This window comes from Telmatherina bonti (genome assembly GCF_933228915.1).
Source record: "Telmatherina bonti genome assembly, chromosome: 7".
Taxonomy (NCBI): Eukaryota; Metazoa; Chordata; class Actinopteri; order Atheriniformes; family Telmatherinidae; genus Telmatherina; species Telmatherina bonti.
Window position 1 is genome coordinate 30975612 of NC_136625.1, and position 21491 is coordinate 30997102.

Below are 21491 nucleotides of genomic sequence, written 5' to 3' on the forward strand. Positions count from 1 at the left end.
TTTAACACTTAACTCGGTGTGAGAGGCTTGATGATGTGGTTAGGGAGGCTGATCCATATTAATGTTCTCTTGCCTCGGCAGGACACCCCCTCACAGTTACAGCTGCGGCATATGCAGCGTGTGGCAGAGGGAATCAGAGGAGGTGTGCCCACTCCCATCATCTCTGTCTGTAAATCAGCGCTCCACCTCAGGTGTGTGTGTGTGTGTGTGTGTGTGTGTGTGGAAACGCATCCTCGCCTGCTGCCCAAACAACTCCAAGCTCTACTTGATACCGATCGAAGTGCAATAAGTAAACCGTATCCTCAAGCCGTCGGCCGTATCTGAACTGGCTGCTCTCATATCAGTGATAGCACATTTCATCGCTCCCAGCCCGGCTCCCCGCTTCAACATACTGCTGTTTTCCGTGTCCGAGTGATCTATTCCGAGATTTTTCCAACAGGTTTAAATTTGTGTCAAGAGACAAGCCGGAAGACACGAGGCAAAGTTTTAGAGCCCGACAACAAATCTTTTATTTACACCGCAGCCCGAGTCCCACTGAGGGAGAGACGGTGCAAAGCCACTGGCAGGCAAGTCAGTCTCACCACGTATCGCTGCTGGAAGAAAGGACCCAAGAAATCTATTTATAGTTTTCATTCAAACATGTCAGTTGTTTTTATTTATTTATTGTTTTTAATAGCAAATGTACAACTTTACACAACTGCTGATAATAGCACATCATAAAAAGCTTCCCAACAGAAAGGCTGTGGTTGTTTTCAGACAGGAGAGAAAAGAAAGACAGAAAAATGTAAAGGCTGATTTGCTGAGTGAACTTCCCTTCTGAGTCCACTGGCCTTTAAAAGTCACACTCTGTAAATCAATCCGTACAACAGATTATTTTAACCGACTATCAGGTGAGATGCTTGCGTGAAGAGTGGGCCATGTGTGGTTGACTGTGGGAACACTGTGGCTCCCTGCACTGTGGGGAAAAAACAGCAGAGCAACACCACAAGGAAAGAGGCGTGGAAGTGGGCTGTCACGCAAACCGCAGGGCGACTGAAGACTCCCAGTGGAGCTCAGATGGACAAAATGTCGAGAGAGATGATGTTTAACGGAGGTGGGGAAAGGAGAAAGCACAGAGGAGGAGTGCGGAAGGGGGATGGGAGATAATGCTGCTCAGGATTTCTTGTACTCCACATCATCTGGCGGCTTCACCTCCACCTTTCTCTTGCCCACATCTCTCCAATTGGTGCTAAGGACCGTGCCACCAGACTCCATCTGCACAGGGGAGGAGACACAAAGACGTGAGGAGTTATATAACACGTCTGCTAAGAAGACTTAAACCTGCTCCTGCATGATCAGAGCCATTAACACAATTTTTGGTTTCATTTCACTGTGATGTCATTGAAGGTTCAAGAATAAAAGAATTCAAAATGTTAGTTTCCATGTAGGCTGCCCCCCCACCTCACTCGTCCGGAGCTCTTAGAGATTACAGCCAAATGTCAAAATATCGTCTTGACACGGATGTTGAAGCATCGTTAGGTTTAGGTTTGTTGGAAATGACAGGAAATAATCTCTAGAGTTGAACACCTTACAGCAAAATACTGCGACAGAGGGAAGCTCATTAACCGGATAATCTGTCCCTGCTGCGTCAGTCAACACTCAGTGTGCACTGAAGAAAAACTCAAGCGCATTTACCGTTTCATACCTCAATTACATGTCATAAGACTGTAACTTTGTTCTTATCCTCACATTTCTGACTGAGGTTTCTGCCAACTTTGGACTCGCCACTTTTGTTTTAGCGATCCAGACAACACGACTGAGGGAGAATCAATGTGCATTTAGGGTAAGTGCAGATGGATGTTTGCAGAAGGCTGAGGGGTGGCTGCAAGTTCAGGGCGTGTGCATGTTAAGGAGTCGACATGAAAAGCTTTCTCTCCCCCCCCTTCTTCTTTTTGTTGAGCAAATTCATAATCAAATTTGAGTTTATGAGACTAAGATGAGCTGTGCTAACAATCTGCTCTCGCATTTAAAGATGGAGAAGACGCAGCTCACATCAACAGTACTTACATTTTTTATAGAGTGAAAAGATCAAAGCTGCCTCCATTAAAAGGTCAACGCTCTGCCAAATAAGCCAAAGAGATAGAGAGATCATACATTTCTTTCTTCTTCCCTTTCCTGGATGGTTCTGTTCAGACTGCGAGACGGCGAGAGACTGAAGTGATTGAGGTGAATTTTAAATTAGGCACGCTCCCATTTTGCTTCGTTTCTTCTTCGTCTTATTAGCAGGAAACATTGTGCAAAGATGACCAGCTGTGAGTCTAAAAGGAGGCGGCTCCTCGTGTCCTTTTTTTTGTCCCCAACACTGATAAGATGAAGTACCTGCTGATACCATGTCTCGATCTGATACTCGCATTTCCCTGCTTGACATACACGACACAGGCAGAGTTGTTATTATGCCATGAGTTTAACACGTCCGTAGATCTGCAAACCAAGAAAAACAACTTTGTCCATGCTGTTAACTATTTTAAAAAACTATAAACATGCCAAAAAGGCTAAAAGCTTCTGAGTCACGTTCCTTTCTGGACAGTTCACGCAGTGCCCTGACTGCCGCCTCTGACCTTGACATGCAAGTAAAACACTCATTCTGCTGCCGTTACATGTCTTCATATGATGTGGGCGGCGCACGCTGCTGAAACATGCTCTGGTAGTTGAGCGTACGGCGATAGCGTTGTTTGGAAAATTTGGAAGACTCTCCACAAATGCAGAAACAAGTGATCACAGACTTCTGCGTTACCATGGTGAATAACACGGATGCACATCCAGTCTGGAATAGGTTTGCATCAAGCCTCCACAGACCTGTGCAGAGACTGTATTCAATCTTACGCAGATGCTGCACGAGTTTAAATCCAGATTTACTCCTGTAAACCGTTCAGTGGCAGCCGGATTGTCTTATTTTCCGCTTTAAAACTTCTTCACATGGCAGGCGTGTTTACAGGCTCCAAACACGACTGCTGGCTTTGGAGTGAAAAGTCTCCCCTGAAGTCTCAGCAGACCTGCAATCAGACTGAAACTGGACTGATAGAGATTCAGGTGTGTTTACATGCCTCGGAGCGTTTATCAGAATCAAACTGTAAAGTGGACTTGTACTCTTTTTTTTTTTTTCTGAATTATGTGAAGGAAACAAGCAAACCTAATGGATTAAACAGATGCAGGTAGTTGAGATGGAGCAATATTATGTTGTGCCAACAACTTTTTCATTTCTGTTCATCAAAGCTGCAAACCTGCTGTTATTTTTGCCATGGAGCAGTTTAGCTATTCTGCCTGTAAAAAGCTGCCTTATCTTTAGTTTTAGCTACACCGAGGTTCTGTTTGGCTACAACTAATAGTCAGGATGTGAAGTAAACAGCACACACACAGTACACAACATGAGGTACACTTAATTTTCTTAAATAGGACTGGATGATATTTTTTGTTTGCTAAATCAATGAGCGGCTGGTTGAAAAATAAAGATGTTTCCCTTCACAAAGCTTTCTTTTTATAGGCCAAGAAAAGATGCGGACGATGAGCAAGCTGCTGTACAAACGGATGTGTGAAAACGAGCTTGGCGGTGACATGACACATGGAACAGAAATACTCACAAAGGATTTGTTCATGGCTCGTTTGACCTCATCTGAGCCGTCCGAGTAGATCTGCTGGAAGAGCTTGTTGAGTGCCGCATCTCCCTCCAGCTTCTCGTTCTTCTCCTCTTCGTTTAAGTCCAACACCATCTTGTCCCATTTGTGGGTGTAGTGGGATGACGTAGGGTACTGGTCTGATAGAGGAAGAAAACAACAAAAGAGGACTCGGATCATTTAAGAGCAATCAGAGGAAATGTTTCACCTCAAATTTTAAATAGACATTATTAATTACAGTGATTTTTTTTTTTTTTTATGTATTCAAACCAGGAAACCTTGACGGCCAAATGTGAGTTCATTTGACTCACTTTGCTACAGATTTGTCAACCTTGTACATCAAAGAACCGCATTGAGGTTTTGATTTCTATATTCACTGAATGTAACACAGCCATTATAATCCCAGCAAGAAATGGGAGAAGGCAGGAAATGTAATCCAGATGCAAGATTTACATAAATATACCATCAGGCACACAGCAGACAGATTCAGGCCAAGTGTGGACATTCTGCAGTGTGATCCCAACCAAAATCAGATGTCAAATATCATGTTTAAATCTAACAAGAGTCCAAGTTATAAGCAGGCAATAATAACGGGGCAGAGAGAGTGGGCTGGGAAAAAGAAGTTTGGCCACCCACTTAACTTTAACTTCCCCCTCCACACACACAGACAGTTACATAAGTAATTAATCCTGTCAGTAATAGGAATGTGTGGGCTAAAATACTGAGTCACATTTAGTCGTCATACCTTTGCCTCTCCCTGCCTCCTTCCACCGTCACACTAATGAAAGACTCTAGCAGGCCTCAACTGCCCACTCTCATTTTAGAGACCAGACAAACAGGAGCTTATATTGATCTTTGCACAGAGAGAGAGAGAGAGAGAGAGAGAGAGAGAGAAGAAGTGGTTGAGGAAGGGAGGGAGAGTGCAAGAGAGAGTGACGAAAGCAGAGGTGTATAATAGTTGGGGGAGAGAGTGTAAATGCCGAAGCTGAGGACTGACTGGGATTGAAGTGTTTGATGTTAGACTCCTGTCCTTCTCCCTCCAGCTTCTCCCATCTAATGGCATCTTTCTTCTTCATCTTGATTTCCACCTGACAGAGAAGGGGAGGAAAAAGAGAGAGAGAGAGAGATGACACTGTTTAACAAAATGGTGGGTTTTTGTGCGCGGGACAAAAATAACGCTTCCATTAGAGCGACATGTTAAAAGCACGGGACATCAGATCATTACTGAGGCCAGAGAGGGTGGCGAGTTGAGAGCTGTGGACAACTTAGCCTGCATTTCAGTGTGTATTTCCATATGTGTGTGTGTGTGTGTGTGTGTGTGTGTGTGTGTGTGTGTGTGTGTGTGTGAGTGTGAGAGAGAGAGAGAGAGAGAGAGAGAGAGAGAGAGAGGGAGGGAGGGAGACATCAGGGATATGCGGGGGCACAGCTCAATCTCAAACCTCACTGACAGACATACCGCACTAACGAGATGCCTGTCAGCCAGAGGGCCAGTGTGAGAGACGGAGCGCAGGAGGGGGAGGGGGGTGGGGGTGAAGAGGGCGGCAGATCCTAATTCCACACAGCAGCATCTCATCCAAATCATTACACCAGGAGACCACGAGAGAGGAGCAAAACAATGAGTGGAGAGAGGACGTGGACACATGCTTTTAACGCTGAGCTACATTGACAGGGCACATAGCAGTGAGACACGCGAGCAGCAGCTCCATGTGCACCCCCCCCCACGCCGACTCCTCCTCAACACCCATTAATGGTGTGTGCGCTTGATATGTGCACATGCAAAAAGACAGATCTGGTGATGTCGGTGCAATTAAGGAACATTTCTGCTCTGCTGGGCGATGTGATGATTCATTTATGAGGGGAGCAGGAGAGCGGAGCGGAACCACGAGGTAGACAAGGTTAGGGGTGAGGAGGCTGAGAGAGGGGAGCAGATTGAAGGAAACGACAGTACGATCGCTGTTAGAGGTGATGAGCGAGCGCATGTCCCTGTGCACTGATAGACCACTTTACTGCGTGTCATCACTTTTTGCTCAGTGCAGGGCTAAAAACAGAACATCTCTGCTGAGAATACAGGTCGCTGCTCAAATAATTGCTTTATATAGACCCGAGTTTCATTGCAGGGCCAGCTCCTGCATTCGATCATTTATTCATCTGCACAACTCTAAAATGATGTTGATGAGGTGTTTCACTGACGGGAAACGCTACATCACAGGCTCATGCATCCATCTCACATGCTTGCATGTAAGTGTCAGAGCGCTTCAATACGACTGCTTTCTGTGACTCTCAACAATGGAACAACTCAAACTTCACTCTTTGATCTCAACTTTTCTCTTAATCCCTTTGTTCTTCATGTTTTGTAGGCACAAGTGCAACACTGAATGTCTTCAAAAAGAAAACGTATGGCAACGTGCGACTCGTTGAGTTTCGTTCCTCCTCATGACCACACACACACACATCTCAACCAAGCTTCAAACATGTCCTCTAATGAGAGCAGACAACACGTTCTTTTGATCATTACATGGTTGTTAGAGAAACCAAACAGACAAACAACACTAAAAAGGACTTCAGAAACTCACCCACAGAATTAATGTGCAGACAACTCTTGAAAGTTTCTTTTAGGGGGTTTTCAGATCTCTGGTTATATCAGAGGAACTAACAGGTTAAAATTACTTCACTAACTTTTCTGATAGAAAAAAGGAAGTGCGGAAAAAAAACAATTTTATGGCAGCAAAGTTTTTGCTTTGGTAAATTTGTGGAGAAACAATGCTACTCTCACTCCACTACATTGGGCAACAATAGACTTGGTATTTTTTTTTCCTACCATATGCTTTTATTTTTTGCCAGACAGATGCCCATTTTCATCAATCATAGGACGTAAAAATTCACACAACTACATTTCACCAATCAAACATAGCCATGCAGTCACATGACCACAAAGGAACCATATAATTTCTTCTTTGTCTGACAAAACAAAACAATGTTTCAAGTCAAACCTAAATAAACATGTTGCGATAAGGTGAACCTAAATTCCTTATTTGCTCTGGTGAGGTGGATGCTAGTCTGGTTAGGTCATACAATCCCAGTATTAGTAAAAGGTTTTTTTTTTCCCATATAGACCACCCTTTTAGTATTTGTAATCATTTTGGTAAATGATGCATCAACTGATCAGACAACAATTCGTTTTCAATGGTGGAATGACTCCCACCAGAATAATCAGGGCGACTCTAATTGCCAGGGAATTCTTAAAAAACAATTGTGTACCTTTGTTTGGTTTCATGCTACAATTTACACAAGATACTAAAACTACCTCGACAACACCATGCAGTTACAACAACTGCTCCTTACGGATGATATTCCCCAAACAATCACTAAAGAAGAAGGAAGTCCCGCTGATTGACTGTCAATGACTGAAAAAAGCTTGTTCACTGTTCGAACATATTCTATTCTATTCTCATTGAGCAGACGCTTTTATCCAAAGCGACTTACATATGAGAGTGAGAACAACACAAGCAAGAAATAAAAGAGTAGAAGCCATCATAGGAAGGTGCTGGTGGACTGCTGCGAGTCCAGTTGGACGCAGGTGTTGCCATGTCGTGCTACAGGCTGCTTTTTTCCCTCCCCACAATATGCCCTATGTTATAATACAAAGAATAAATCCAACAATATTTGTTGCAAATAAGTGGGCCAAGTTCTCCAACTCCTCTCACAAAGAGTTAAACTAAGTGTGGAAGTGCTCCTTGAAGAGCTGAGTCATCAGTCTGCAGGACTCTGTAGATCTGACAGAGTTTGGCAGGTCATTCCTCCACCGTGTGACAACAGAGGAAAGTGATCAACCCTATGTAGTGGTGGTAACGCTAGGCTTCTTTCACTGGTAGAGAGTAACTGTCGAGAGGGACTGTAGGTCTGGAGCAAAACCTTAATGTGGTTTTCAGAAGAATCTGTCCTGCATGAACAGCAGGAGAGGCAGTTTTCTGGCATGTTGCACTACGACACACCCTGCATCACTTTCTATGTAACTCTCTTTGGTTTACTCAATGGTCCATTTGCACTGTGAACAAAATGCACCAGGGTTCACTTGCAAGTAAATGGAGACCCCTGGCTTTCGAGACCCCTAGACACTGGAGTTTGAATGTCTGTTTGCACAGCTCCAAACAGATTGTATTATGAGGAAGCGGACCAGAGTTTGTTGAGAGTGAACCAAACAGTGCCAGGTGTGAATGCACTGCAATGGTTAAGTGGCAAATATTGCAAACTATGAAAGGCCAAGGTGGTTTATGTAACTTGTCTCTGCGTTTGCATCATCTAAAAAATAAATCTGTTGTTTCAGTAATAGGAGCTCCGCTGACACACTAAGCAGTTGCTCCAAATACAAACATTTGGGCACGATCTGAAATGTCTGTTTAACTGAATCAGATGCAAACAGTATTAGTTGAAGGTTTTAACCAGTAACACTGTTTTTGACCACAATGATCCATTGCACATGACTTGCAAAGTGACCGTGATAAAAGTTTGAGGCTCTCCAAACAGCCCTTGTGTTGGGGGCTGTTGCAGGCTATCAAAAGATTGCTAATATGCATGCTTTCATTCCAAATTATTTAATACACTGAAAAAGTCTATGTTTAATTCAAGCCTCAAGTTGATCAACTCGTCTTACGGAGTGAAAAAGTAGTGAAGCTGTATTTAACAGCTAATGTAGGGTTGTTGAACATGAAGCCTGGGGACCAAAGCTAACCTGCCAAGAAGGTTGAATCTGGCCAAAGGGATGAATTTGATAAAGAGAAAATAACATAAACATTAACAGCAATTTTATTTTAATAAAAAAGTGATGACAATTTCTAATTAGTCTAAGTAAGGCAGCATTTTTCCTTTAAAATTGTTACAAAAATTGTTACAAAGCATGGAGAATGATTTATCGCTGCAAATATCTTAACTGATCTGGCTTCAGTTTGTATGATGAGGTGAGTAAAGTTTCACTGGTTGGAATTAACTACACATGAGCGAAAATGCAAACATATGTATATTTAAAAGTAACTTCCAGCTCATGACTAGTTGCTCAAATGATAATGTGAATTATTGTATCTTTTAGTTCCTGATACCTGTGTTAAGATGTTTTATGATTTTCTACATTAATTTCAATTTTTAAGTTGTTATGCATGTCTTAATGACAAAGTGAGGTAAGATATTATTGAAACTTGGCTTTGTTTCTTCAAGGAATTGTCACAAATAACTTTTTTCCATTTCACTAATAAATGAAGTTACCACTGTCTTTTGTAAGCACAGGTGAGGACAGGGGATCAATCTGACAAAGAACGGTAGCACACTAATGGCATCCTCTGGCTCTACGCCACAGTGCTCACCTGTCACTCAAAACGACCACGCACATAATAACAGACATCTTCAGCCCTAATGTAATTTCAGCGGATGAGTTGTGTAAGAGATAATACCTACCTAGGGATTCCAAGTTAAGACCATTATTTTTTATCCGCATGAATTTCCTTATCGAGAGAAAATCATTTTCTCAACTTGTGGGCTGGTTACCCTGGTAACGCCTGAGGGTTTGACTAACATATGAAATGATTGCTACTGTCCTTTCAGATTAGAAGAAAATGGCAATGCTGCACGTACAAGAACTCCAGACAGCCCTGAAAACAACTTGGATTTGAACCTTTTAGCTCATCTGTAATGGTATTTTTAAGACTAGCTAGCAATTCGACCGTGTCATTATCCTCAAATCAATGTCAAGACTTTCATGAACAAATGATGGGCCGAGTACTGTCAGCTTCAGCCTGAAGCAGCGAGCCGAATAGCAATGGGATGCGAGATGATCGCTCATGTTTCACAAAGTTCAGGGGTACAGTGTGGCTCCTGAGGTTGTGTGTTACAGCATTTGGAGCAGGAGACACTGAAGAACTACACTTACCGTTGTGAGATATTGATATTTTTTCCTTCCATTTATTCATAATGTTTGGCGATCCACAGAAATCTCAGGCCAATAAGACGGGTTCAGTGAATTAATTTTGACAGGTAAACAAGCAGTTTTACAAGCAATAATTCAGTGTTGGTTTTCAGGACTCAGGTTTTAGTTTTTGTCTTTTTGGCAACAGGCTTCAAAAATAGCATATTTTGTTATGAAGACAGGCATTTTAAGCGTGTGTGTCTGTGTGTGTGTGTGTGTGTCTGTGGGTACAACCAGAGTCATGATTAAATGCCCAATCAAGCTTTTTTTCCCCCAGAGGCAGCTGATTGTTTACCATTTTGTGTTGAACTTGAAGTCGTTTGGATGTGTGGTTCTTATATTTACGCTTAAAGTTGTTTATTACAATTACATCATCTTGTGAAACAGATGGATTCTTACTTTAAAAAAAAAAAACAAAAAACAAAAAAAAAACATTTACAGAGGTATCCAACTTTAGAGACTCTGAGCTATAAGCAGATGTAGATATAAAATCAGACAGATTGTAGAGTACTTCTTCATTCGCGGAGAAAACATTTTTTAAAAATCTTTTCTTTACCAACAACAGGATTTAGAAAATGCTGACAAGTGTTTGCTGATCAGCCAAGTTTCCAATCAGCATTTCTAATGCTGTGATGTCCTGCATCATCATTAGGAGGAGGTGACAACATGTTCGTATTAAAATGCTGAATTATGCACATTATGAACCTACATAACATTAAGGGCACCCTGTGAAGGCCTGGAAACCTGTCCAGGGTTTGCTGCACTTTTCACACACTGCCAGCTGGGACAGGCCTCGTCTGGTTTTAAAGACCCATTACGTAATTTTCTGACCTTAAAACTCTGTACCAGACTTGTTCGATGACACAGTAACATCTATCATCTATCTGGAGCCGCTGTTTCCCAGCAGCGTCCTGAGGCTGAGAAACCACACTATACTTTTTCATTTGGGACGCTATGTGACATTGCAGCAGAGTTTCAAGCTAGAAGCTGTTTTGAACACAGTCTCAATAATTCAGCAAAAAAACAAGATTTGAAGATCGAAACAAAACAAGAGTCATTGTAAGATTGTCTTGCTAGCTGAAGAGAGCTAACAGGTCACATAAGAAGAAAGATGGATGCTGAATTAGCCATCAATATGGGTGATGAGGAAAAAAGCAAAAGTTCTGTAATATGTCTTTAAAGATCTAAAATGACCAAATTGATTAGTATTATGCATGGCTTAACTATAACCTATCTAATACAATAAGAAAGTCTATGTTTAAATTAAGCCTAAAGTTCATCAACTTATCTTCTAGTGTGAAAAAGCTGTATTTAGCCTCTATTGCAGGGTTGTTAAACATGTGGCCTGGGGACCAAAACTGACCTGCCAAGAAAGTCAAATCTGGCCAAAGAATTTGCTTAATGTGAAAGTAACACAGAAAACTAAAAAGATTTGAAGCAAAGTTAATGTAATTTCTAATAAATCCAAGTAAGGCTACATTTTTCTGTTAAAATGTAATATTTATTACAAAGCAGGGGGAATGATTTATCAGTATAAATATTCTAACAGCTGTGACTTGAGTATGTATAATAAAGTGAGTAAAGCTTCGATGGTAGGCATTAACTACACAGATGTAAAAGTGCACAGGTCATTTCCAGTTCTTGACAACTTAGTCTTATGATGATGCAACATACCATATCTTTTAGTTTCAGATATCTGTGATGTTTTATGATATTGCAAATAGGGCTGCCTATTGAATCGGACTTTGATTCTGATCACAATTTTGGTGGCCACAATTAAATAAACCTGATTGTTAACAATATTTACATTCAAAATGCGACCTATATATATATATATATATATATATATATATATATATATATATATATATATACACATATATATATATATATATATATATATATATATATATATGTATATATATGTATGTATAAAACATATTATATATTATATAATAGAGATTTCAATTTCAGTCAAAATAATTGTTATTAATTTTACCATAATGGTCTACTCTTACTTTGTACTAAAACAATGGGAAACATTTGGAGTTATTTACCTGCTGTTATGCAGGTTGTTATGCTTTTACATTGCTATTGTGAATTAAAATGAGTTTGACATCATTTATCTATTGTGTTATGCAAAAGGAAGGGAGAGAAATTAACAGCCACACCCATGGTGCATGTTTTTAGAAATAATCCTTGTTCTTTGTATTGCATAGTCCTCAGATGGGGGGCAGAGACTTTCTGCACTGTTAATACCTAATGATGATGTGTTTGCACAATTTTGGATTAATTAGCCTCTAAACTGTGTTCCTATGTTACTTTTACCTGCACACAGCAGCCACTGTTCATGGCTAGTAAAGTGGTTATGGGAAATTTCCTATTCAAAAAAAAAAAAATTACATAAAAACAAAAACAAGCAGTCTTCCCTAAACAAGATTTAATTTCTTTGGCTGAGTCCTTTTAAGCTTGTATTTTTAGTAACAGTTTTATGTCAAGTTTACATACATCCAGCCGTATGTATTTATCAAAGAAATAATGTTGTGGGCTTTAACAAGGCGGCAATTGAATAGCATGTCAGACTGATGTGTTGTTTTCCATCTGGACAAGTTCCTGGAAAGTGGAAGGTAAAGAAACAGTAGGAGCAAGGAAGGAGCAAAGACCAAGCAAATAAAATGTTATCACCTTAAAATTACCAGCCAGTGCCGCAGGTGCCGGTTGTCTTGAATATTTTTGTAGTGCTAAGTGTGACAGAAGTCAAGCCGAGCCTTTGTGTGTGTGTGTGTCGATGTGTGTGTGCGCTTCTATGCGTGCTCTTGGGCCATGCAACATTAATCTGCTGCCACATCTGTGTTTCCCGGCTTTCAAGGGACATGGCAGCCTAGGCGCCGCGTGTGTGTTTCTCTGTGTGCGTTTCTGTGTGTATGACAGGCGAAGCGATGGCCTGTAAGGGGATGTGACAGCAGAGCCACAATCAGGGGGCCACCACCCACAGGACCCCAGGGGCTGGACTATGCAATACTGTGCTACACATGCATGTGGACATACACACACATGCTATTTACGGCGGGGCACTGGGGTCCTGTGTCACTTGTCACATGTGTTTGTAACCATCACCCCCTCTTTTCATCCAGCATATTCTCTCTCTTTTCCAGATGCCTGCAGATTTGAAAATAAACCCGCTAAAAAGACACAGAAATGAGACGCAAACATTTTCAGACGTTGACAGGCATGCAAATTAAAGAGGGGAGACGCCACTTTAGCTATTTGCAGAAAAGAGACAACTTGAGAGCTGAATGAAGGAGGGAGCGTGGATTCTCCGGCGGGTTGTGTGTGCACATGCCTCTGTGTGTGTGCGCCAGCCGTCTGTTCTGATCAAACACACTGGTGTGTAATTGGCTCCCCGTTGTCGTGGTGACCCCTGCGGTTGGAATGTTTGTTGTGATGGAGGACAGGAGGAGGTCGCTGACGATAATGTGCTTCAGACGACATTGACACACACACACACACACACACACACACACACACACACACACACACACACACACACACACACACACACACACACACACACACACATACAGACAGAAAATACGTAGTTTAAATAGCACAACTGTGTTGAAAGATTACTGTTCAAGCTTCTGCATTTATATATGTGTGTGTATGTGTGTGCGCATGCTCGCGCCCAGCTTAGCATACCCCTACTAAGTTGTCTTTAAAGACAGCGAGGAGATGAAGCGTAAACACAGCGGAGCAGAGAGTGCAGGGCAGCCTGTTACAGACGTTGGTTGAGAACCAACAGCTCTGAGGGCAATGCATTTTTTGAACGCTCATTAGGGATGCATGCCAATCTGGAGAAAGTTGATTTGCTGATGCTGTTGTTCATTTGAATGTTTTATCCCCCTCAGGCTTCAGAATGGCTCTGAAAAATTTAAATGAGGAACGAGCAGAGAAAACTCCTTAGTTAGTTGAGGTCCCACAATGACAAGCATATTTCACCTGAACAGGTTACAAGGAGTGTTTTATGCTAGTTCTACTCGTTAAATGGCACTATTATTTATAAAGGTTTTTGTGTGTGTGTGTGTGGTGTTTAGTGTGTGTAAGGGCCATGTGTACCCGAGGAGCCCACTGGACCAGGGAACAGTCAGGGCTTTGTAAGAGAGGAGGAGGGCTTGAACACTCTCTTGTTATCAGAAAGGTAGGTGTTTTTATCAGCACAAAACATAAAGAAGGACAGAGAGTGTGTTTATGAAGGTGGATTTAAAGAGATTGACAAAACAAAGAAGGTAAATCACAAGGACAGGCGAAAAAACAAACAAACACCCCCCAAAAGCAGGAGTCTGAAACCATCCTCAGCTGCAGTCTCTATAAGACTGAGCCCTTGTTTAAGCTGCAGCCCACGTGCACCTCTGGTATGCACTGTCTGCTGTTGCCATGGAAAAGTGAGAAAATGAGCGAAAGGAAGTGTTTTTTTTCCTCTCTTTTTGAGAGGGGGCAGTTTCTGTGCAGATCAGACTCTACTCGGCACAGTGTGACCTATGTGGATAAAGAGCACACAATACAGACGTCAGGTCTGTATGCTACAAATCTAATTTCTCAACAGCTTTTCTCCACTTTGATACCACACTGTATGCAACTCGGGCACATACGACCACGTACCGGCCTCGCATCCCTCCAGTGGCCTTGCTGTGGAATCAACTGAAATAACTACGGTGAATGCTCTCAGTGGCTCTGCTTGTATGAGGATTATTGTCGCCGATAAAGCAGCGCATTTCAATGCAGAGTATGCTGGAGAAAATGTTCAAACTTTCGCTCTGGGTTTAACAGATGTTCTACACCTCAGAGTCAAGTCAACAGGAACCACTGTGAACAATGAAGACATGAGATTACAATCTGATTCCCAATGCAGAACAGCTGCCATGTTCCGTACAGTGAACAGATTTAGGTTTGGGAGATGATCCTGTGAAGGGTCGCCCCTGCAAGCGTTTATCTGATCCTCGCTTTAATAGGTATCAGTTATTCCATCTTAAGGCTATTTTGTTTAACACAACTTCTCGTGTACACTAGTGTTCTTTATATGTCAGGGGTGTCTAAAGTTGGTCCTTGGGTTTTGCTGTTCTGCAGGTCTGAAGCAGGGAGACATGTAAAACCAGCCAGATAGTGGCAGGAAGTCCCTCAAGGACCAGAACTGGACATTACTTGGCGTAAATGGCTGTAAAGATTCTTTAAGTGGGTGTGATCAATCACGCCATGGAAGTTTATCATAAAGCTTCCCAATTTAATCAAATATGTTACCGACAAATTTCTCATGGAAAAAGACTTATTCCTAATGATCCAATTCCGTAAACTACAACCGCTGATTGCTCTGCCACCACTTCAAATGAGGCTGCATGACTGACTAGTAGTTCATGTATGATGAAAGGTGCAGTATGTTCAGTTTGCATGGGGACATTCTTCACCCTGGGATCTAAATTAAAGTCCGGATTTCTAGTTTTCAACCACCATGTCATATAATAAGCTGCAAGCGTGAACCAGAACACATTGTATTAAAGTAAACCAAAGTGAAGGTTTAACTCCATTAGTGTCCAAGTGTGTGTACTCCCTGGATGGCCATTTTAGGAGGATTTTAGAAAATGCAAAGGGGTTGAAAGGCTCTTCAAATGGGAATAAAACATTGATGCCATTTTGTTTAAGCAGGGGTAACTAAGCTGCAGCAGCAACACGACCGGAATATGAGCAGCTTGGGATAATATTGTGTCAAATGAACAAGAGGTCACCAAGTTCAATATGACCGTAATGTTATATGTACAGGGAACTCGCAGCTTGATCTCTTCAGCATCGGATAACACTCTGAAACACATGACTTAATCAGAAGCATCTATATGTCTCTCACTCTTCTCCATGTCTGGAGGTGGTTTGTGTACAGTTCCCTTTAATTTCCGATAAAGGTCACCTGTCTTATTATAGTCACTATTATTGCAATTCTGAGGACTAAACTTTTTCTCTATCGCCTTTAAAAGTTTAAGCTTAACTAAATTTTTTAATAATACAATTTAAGATGTATTTATTTTTTCAAAAATAAAAAACAAAACTAATGGGATAATATTTGACTACAGCCCTCCTAAAGGTGGAGTATGTAAGATTTTCAATATTTTCAAAATAAATTAACTAATGAATTAACTAAAATCATAATTAGAAAGTTTTTTGAACATGTAGGTTCCAGTCTGTCCATATTTGATGCGTTATTAAATTACAAGTTTAATTAATGAAAAATGACAAAAAGCAATTTTTTTTTACTGGTAGGCAAACATTTAAGAAGGGTCTTTGTCATTAATTAAACTTGTAATTTAATAACGCATCAAATATGGACAGACTGGAACCTACATGTTTAAAAAAGAAACTATCTCATTATGATTGTAGTTAGTCTTTTAGTTAATTTATTTTGAAAATATTGAAAATCTTACATACTCCACCTTTAAGACTTAAAGATCAGCATCATGACATATCTATTAAATGATATTTGCAGGGGTGTGTATGAGGATTCAGAGTAAAGAAGATTCAAAGAGTTTTACACCGTTCAGTGTTAACAAGGTCAGACTCATCAATGCCTAAAATAAAACAAAACAAAACAAAACACACCAGCGCTTCCTTGATGAGAAAACAGTGACATAAAGTCCTGCTTCTTGATCTGCAGGCTAAAAACTGGCTGTGGTTTAAGTCCTGAATCAGCACGCTCTCAGCAAACACATTCATTAGCCAACATCTATAATACACATTAATTAGTCCACAGTGAGGAAAAAAAAAAAACTGTCCGTCCTACTCATTAGGTCAGTAATCACCTTAAACAGTGCTGAGAAACTCACAGCAAGTAAAGCCTTTATAGCTGTATGTTTATGTGTGTGTGTGTGTAGGAGTGAGGATTTGTGCCTGTGTGTGAATTTCTGGTTAGCCGCTCAGATGAACAGAGCTAACGTTTCCACAGAAGCTGCACTGTATCCAGCCAGAGTGGATTTTCTCGTTGCGACTCCTGCTACAGTAAGCTTTACCAGCATTAAGGAATTAAAGGTAGTGACAGCCTACTTTACACCGCTTTAAATCATTGAAGAGATTAAGATGCTGATCTCAGAAGTAGGAACCTAAATAATGATCAGCTACAATTTCCGTAAGCTGCTTAAACTCGCGTCAGCATCCTCTTTTCTTGCCTTATTGTCTCTTTTCAAACAAAGACATTAAAAGTGCAGGTGAAGTAATTAATGATCATCCCTTCAGACAGTAAAAACCTGACTAAACAGAGCCTGCGGAGCTGCTGATGGTCCCAGGTAAGAGCACAAAACGTTGCTATATCATATGTTCTCTAAAACGTCAAGAAAGCATGTTTCCTGACCGGAATGAGTTTTACACGATTCAGAAACAATTCCACAACTTTTTCAGTGACTTTTCACCATTATTTCATGAATCCATGACTGCAAATTTCCCAAACTGCTCCATGACTAGAACACGCTTTCTTTTAAAAACACATTTGAAAAATGGTGAAACCAAATAAAAGCCATCTGGAGCTCTGAGATCTTTTTATCCGCCAGCATTTTTAAAGGGAGTGCTGTTCAGTCCAGAGATCCCACACTGCTACATTTATATTTTGTAGGTAAAACTTCATTTTAATCCAGTGGTTATTAACACTCATCTTAAATACATCAGGTGTTGTTTAGAGCACAGAAGGTTGAACATAAATTAATGTATTCATTAAGGGTGTTTTTTTTTCTTTTTTTGCATTGTGATACAGCTGTGGATGATTTTTAATCCATGTACAAATGTTAAAATAATAGGAACATCAACAATAACAATAATAATAATAAAAACAATAACAGAATCCTGGAAAATGCGGAGGAGCAGCCCCCTGTAGTCTGTTGCAGGTGCAAAACAAAGAAAGGGCTAAGTGTGAAATCCGGCTGGTACCTCGGGTTAAAAGCTACAGTGGAAGTACTTTAGCTCCTGTGGTACTTTAGCTTCATTTGCTTGGAAAATGTGGTAAATTTGGGGGAAGTGTGGATGAACAAATGAAGTGTGATGTGGATCAAAGAAGTGAACTTCAAGCTTCAAGTGAACCAAACACAGGAAGCAGACTGCAATGCAAAGCTCATTGTGGGAATGTAAATTAAGATAAATGTGTGTATCAGACCATAAGCAGAACCTGGCCGGTAGATACGTCTTATGGTCAGATGTGGAGGAACACGGTAAAAAATATTAAGCCAAGACCACCGGGATCTGATCCAGCTCCATGTTTTTTCTCTGAGGAGGTGGAAACCAAAGTTGTCTTGCTTTAAAACATGTTTAAAGATGCATGTTTCCACATTAATAATCGTTTTGTAACCGCACTGCACCCATCTGAGTCATGGTCGAATCAAATCATGATGTACCTGGAGATTCCCACCCATAGCATGGTGGTCTGATTTTAACACCCACACCACGTTCCTTCTGCACAACTGATGAAAGAGCCAACTCTCATCTAGTAATCCAAGTAAAGTGAACTTGCATATAGAAAATAAAACAAGGTTTTGTGAAGAACTGCCTCTAATTCACACAGAACGGATTGAGAACAGCCAAACTAAAACAAAAAGTTTTCTTTTACTTTTTATTCTTCTATGTGCTTCAGAACATCATTAAACTATTTAATATACCTTTTATTCCATGTTGGACGATTTAACAGAACTTGTAGTTACGAGTAATTTGTTTCTGCTTCGTGAACTTGTTATCTGCCCCGTTAAAACGTCTCCTAGATATGTCAAAACATATCCCACTGAAAACGTATGCCGTATGGATGTAAAATATGCATGGCTGCTAATGTACGATGGATCATCTTCTACCCAGTAAGCTGGCACTTACGGCTACGCTAACTTTATATGGTACAAAAAAAAATCATACCTTGGTGGTGAGGATCTTGAAGTTGCTCTGCTGAGGGACGATGGAGTGGAGGAGGTGGAGGTCAAGGTTGTAGCTGTCCCCTGATGCCAGACAGATCTTTGCAGAAAGCTGAAGACATTACGCACAAAACAGGTATTAGCCCTCACAAGTCTGACAGCAGGCAACGATCAAAACAAATAATCTTATTTTATTTCATTTTTAAACGCATGTTTGCATTTTTGTTGATGCCGTCAGTCTCACAACTGTTGCATCCATATTTGTATTTTCTCTAACAGCAGAACACAGTAAATGCATGCAGCAAAGGAGGAGGAGGAGGAAGGGGTGAAGGTGTCAGAATGCCAATGAGAATTATCATCTGGAGCGTCTGCTGTGATGGTCGAAAAGTATCCTCCTTGGCCTGTCCCCTTCAGCCACAGTGAGATCAGTGATGAGGGAGGCTCAGACGCTTCCTAACAGACTGTCATTCACTGAGACTGCACACTGTGGGTGGGCTTGTTGGCTTATAGAGGCATGACTCTAACTTTCTATCTCTGTATTAACAGCATACCATTTCAGTTTATATTATCATTCAATCCACAACCAAGTTTTCTTAAAAGGTGGACTCTTCTCATTTGAGCCCAGATGAATTTGAGAAGTAGTTCATTGAGGATTTAAGCTTAGAAAGTTAACTAAAGTTGCTTTTGGGCAATTCCACTAAACTATCAAAGCCTTATTATTCATTTCTCATTGAATTTCTGTGCTGTGTGAAGGTATACAGCTGCTGCATACTCAGTCGCAAGGGAAAATAACTGGAACCACTGCCTTTCATCTTTAATTTCTTTTGTATATAGTGACCTAGTAAAAAAATATATGAACTTATCTGTACTCTGCACCACAGAGGGAGCTTAACAAGTGACTGTTATTTGGAGCAAGTGAACTATTTCTTTTGAAATGGGGTAAATTCAGTTTGTTATTCTATTAGGAAAGACAAAGCCATTCCCTGGGGTGCCCTGCAGTTACCCCTCGGAGAGAGGGGAGACAAGTGGAAAGACAGAAAGGAGAAGAGGAAAGGAAAACGAAAGGAAGGTTGTCCCTGAAGGGCTCTGCAACTGATCCTAGATCAGTTATGCCTTCCATCTACAGACAATTAGGAGGTTGGAGAAGCTGGGGAGGGTAAATTGTTCTTAGATCTGTACTTTGGGGGCAATGTTAACAAGGCACCACTGGAGGCATAGTTGGGTCCACGGGGAGCAAGTGTGTGTATGTGGGTGTATACGTGTGTATGAGACCCATCTAATGGGCCCCCCTGAGGAAACACCCAGGAGCTAACCCATCTCTGTTCCACACAAACAGAATGAAAACATGGATTCTCTTCACTTCAGCTATCCAGTGTGTGTTTATACCTCTTTTTCCATGAAGCTGACACACACACCATCCTTGGGAACATTTTTTATCATAACTGTGATGATGACTTGAGAGTCTGTTTGGTACCAGTCATGCCTGAAAGAAGAAAATAAAATCCCAGCAACTTGTGATATGACATATGATCAGAAAATAATCAGATTTTTGTCAGTTTTAAATCTCATGCGATCCAGAATTTAAAATCATGTGTGTTTTATGTCTTTAAACCGAGAGCAGCTGCTCTGAAGCAGTGAGAATTAATGAACACATTAAGTTAAATGAATAATAAAACATAAAAGAGAGATACCCAGATGAGGCATATTTACACTTACTTTACAGGTGGAGCTACTGGTGTCTGCTGGGTCATTCAGTTCGCCCCCACGAGATGGGATCACAGTTAGAGACAACATCATAAAGAAGCAAAAAGCAAACATGAGAATGAAGAAAAGATATATAAAAAGAGGCTTTGTATGGCTTCCTTTTTTCTGAGGTAAGCACATGTGCAGATCAGAAGTGGTGTTGAGAGCAACAATGCCCCCAAGTGGCCACGCAGAGAAACTCACCGAGTTGACGCTGCTGGATTTTGTCTGATCTGGAAGAAAGGAGGAAAGAGAAAAAAAATTGTTCAGGTGGAAACCTTTTTACATGCCTTTCGTGGCATTGTAGATAATTAGTCCCTGAAATATGTTTATTGCAAACTATACACACACACACACACAGAGTCTCTCTGAAAGGCTTGCCACCAGTTTGTTTACTGGTCCATCCACACCCATTAAAAGCCCTGTGAGCCCAAAACACGCCAGAGCGCCGTTTACCAGCATGCTATCATACATTATTCACCGATTTCATTACATAGAGAGAGCATAGAGAGAGATGAGGTGATAGGAGGCGTGTTAATGTTGTCTTAATGAGGTCGCGTTTGAAATTGAGAGAAGGAAGGGGGGGGTGGCGGCTGCACCTGTGTTTGTGTGTACTGAAATGCGAGGTGTCACATGTGATAGAATAACCAGGTGCCATATGTGTTTGGTTGGTGGTAAACACGCTGTCACCAGAAGAAACGACTACTTCTCTCAGTGTGTGAAACTGCAAATGTGACTGTGTGTGCATGTGTGTGAGTGTGTAGTGACTGCAAGCAGGCTTATGAAAGGGGTTGGGTCTCATCGGGGGCTTTCAAACATCCGTAACGTTAACTCTGATGAATCATACCGCTCTTGGGAGTACGTGTGCATGCGGGTGTGAAGCGTGTTTGTCAAAACTCATGCTCTTGTTTACTTGAGATAATCCAGAGGGCCCAAGCCTCACCAGCAAATGGCAACACACCATCCCGACACGGCATGCATCTTTTATTGGACTAAGCAGCTCTGCCTCCAACACTGTGAGCACATACTGTAGATCCATGGATATGTGTGCATGCTCATTTGTTTGATCAGACAGGCTCATCTGCTCCCCGACTGCAGCATTTAACTTCACATTTGAAAACAGGAATAAATAGAACAAACTACAGAAGTTAAAGTTAGCAAGTATCCAACGTGTTTGAACTACCATAATAATACATCTAATGCATGTTATTTTTTAATTACTGTCAACCA

General features: G+C 41.1%; 1 protein-coding gene across 2 annotated transcripts in view; it reads right to left on the reverse strand.

Moving 5' to 3' along the window:
- Positions 1-651: 651 nt before the first annotated feature.
- The window catches only part of sugt1 (SGT1 homolog, MIS12 kinetochore complex assembly cochaperone), a 31828-nt gene continuing 10988 nt past the window's right edge, over positions 652-21491 (reverse strand). For both annotated transcript variants that reach the window (XM_079244168.1, XM_079244167.1), the window contains exons 7-13: positions 20466-20494; positions 20235-20257; positions 19905-20001; positions 18523-18630; positions 4648-4738; positions 3618-3790; positions 652-1254 (exon numbers count right to left, since the gene is read on the reverse strand). In XM_079244168.1, coding sequence (XP_079100294.1) covers positions 1153-1254; positions 3618-3790; positions 4648-4738; positions 18523-18630; positions 19905-20001; positions 20235-20257; positions 20466-20494 — 623 coding nt within the window. In that variant the 3' untranslated portion in view covers positions 652-1152. The remainder of the gene's footprint in view (positions 1255-3617; positions 3791-4647; positions 4739-18522; positions 18631-19904; positions 20002-20234; positions 20258-20465; positions 20495-21491) is intronic.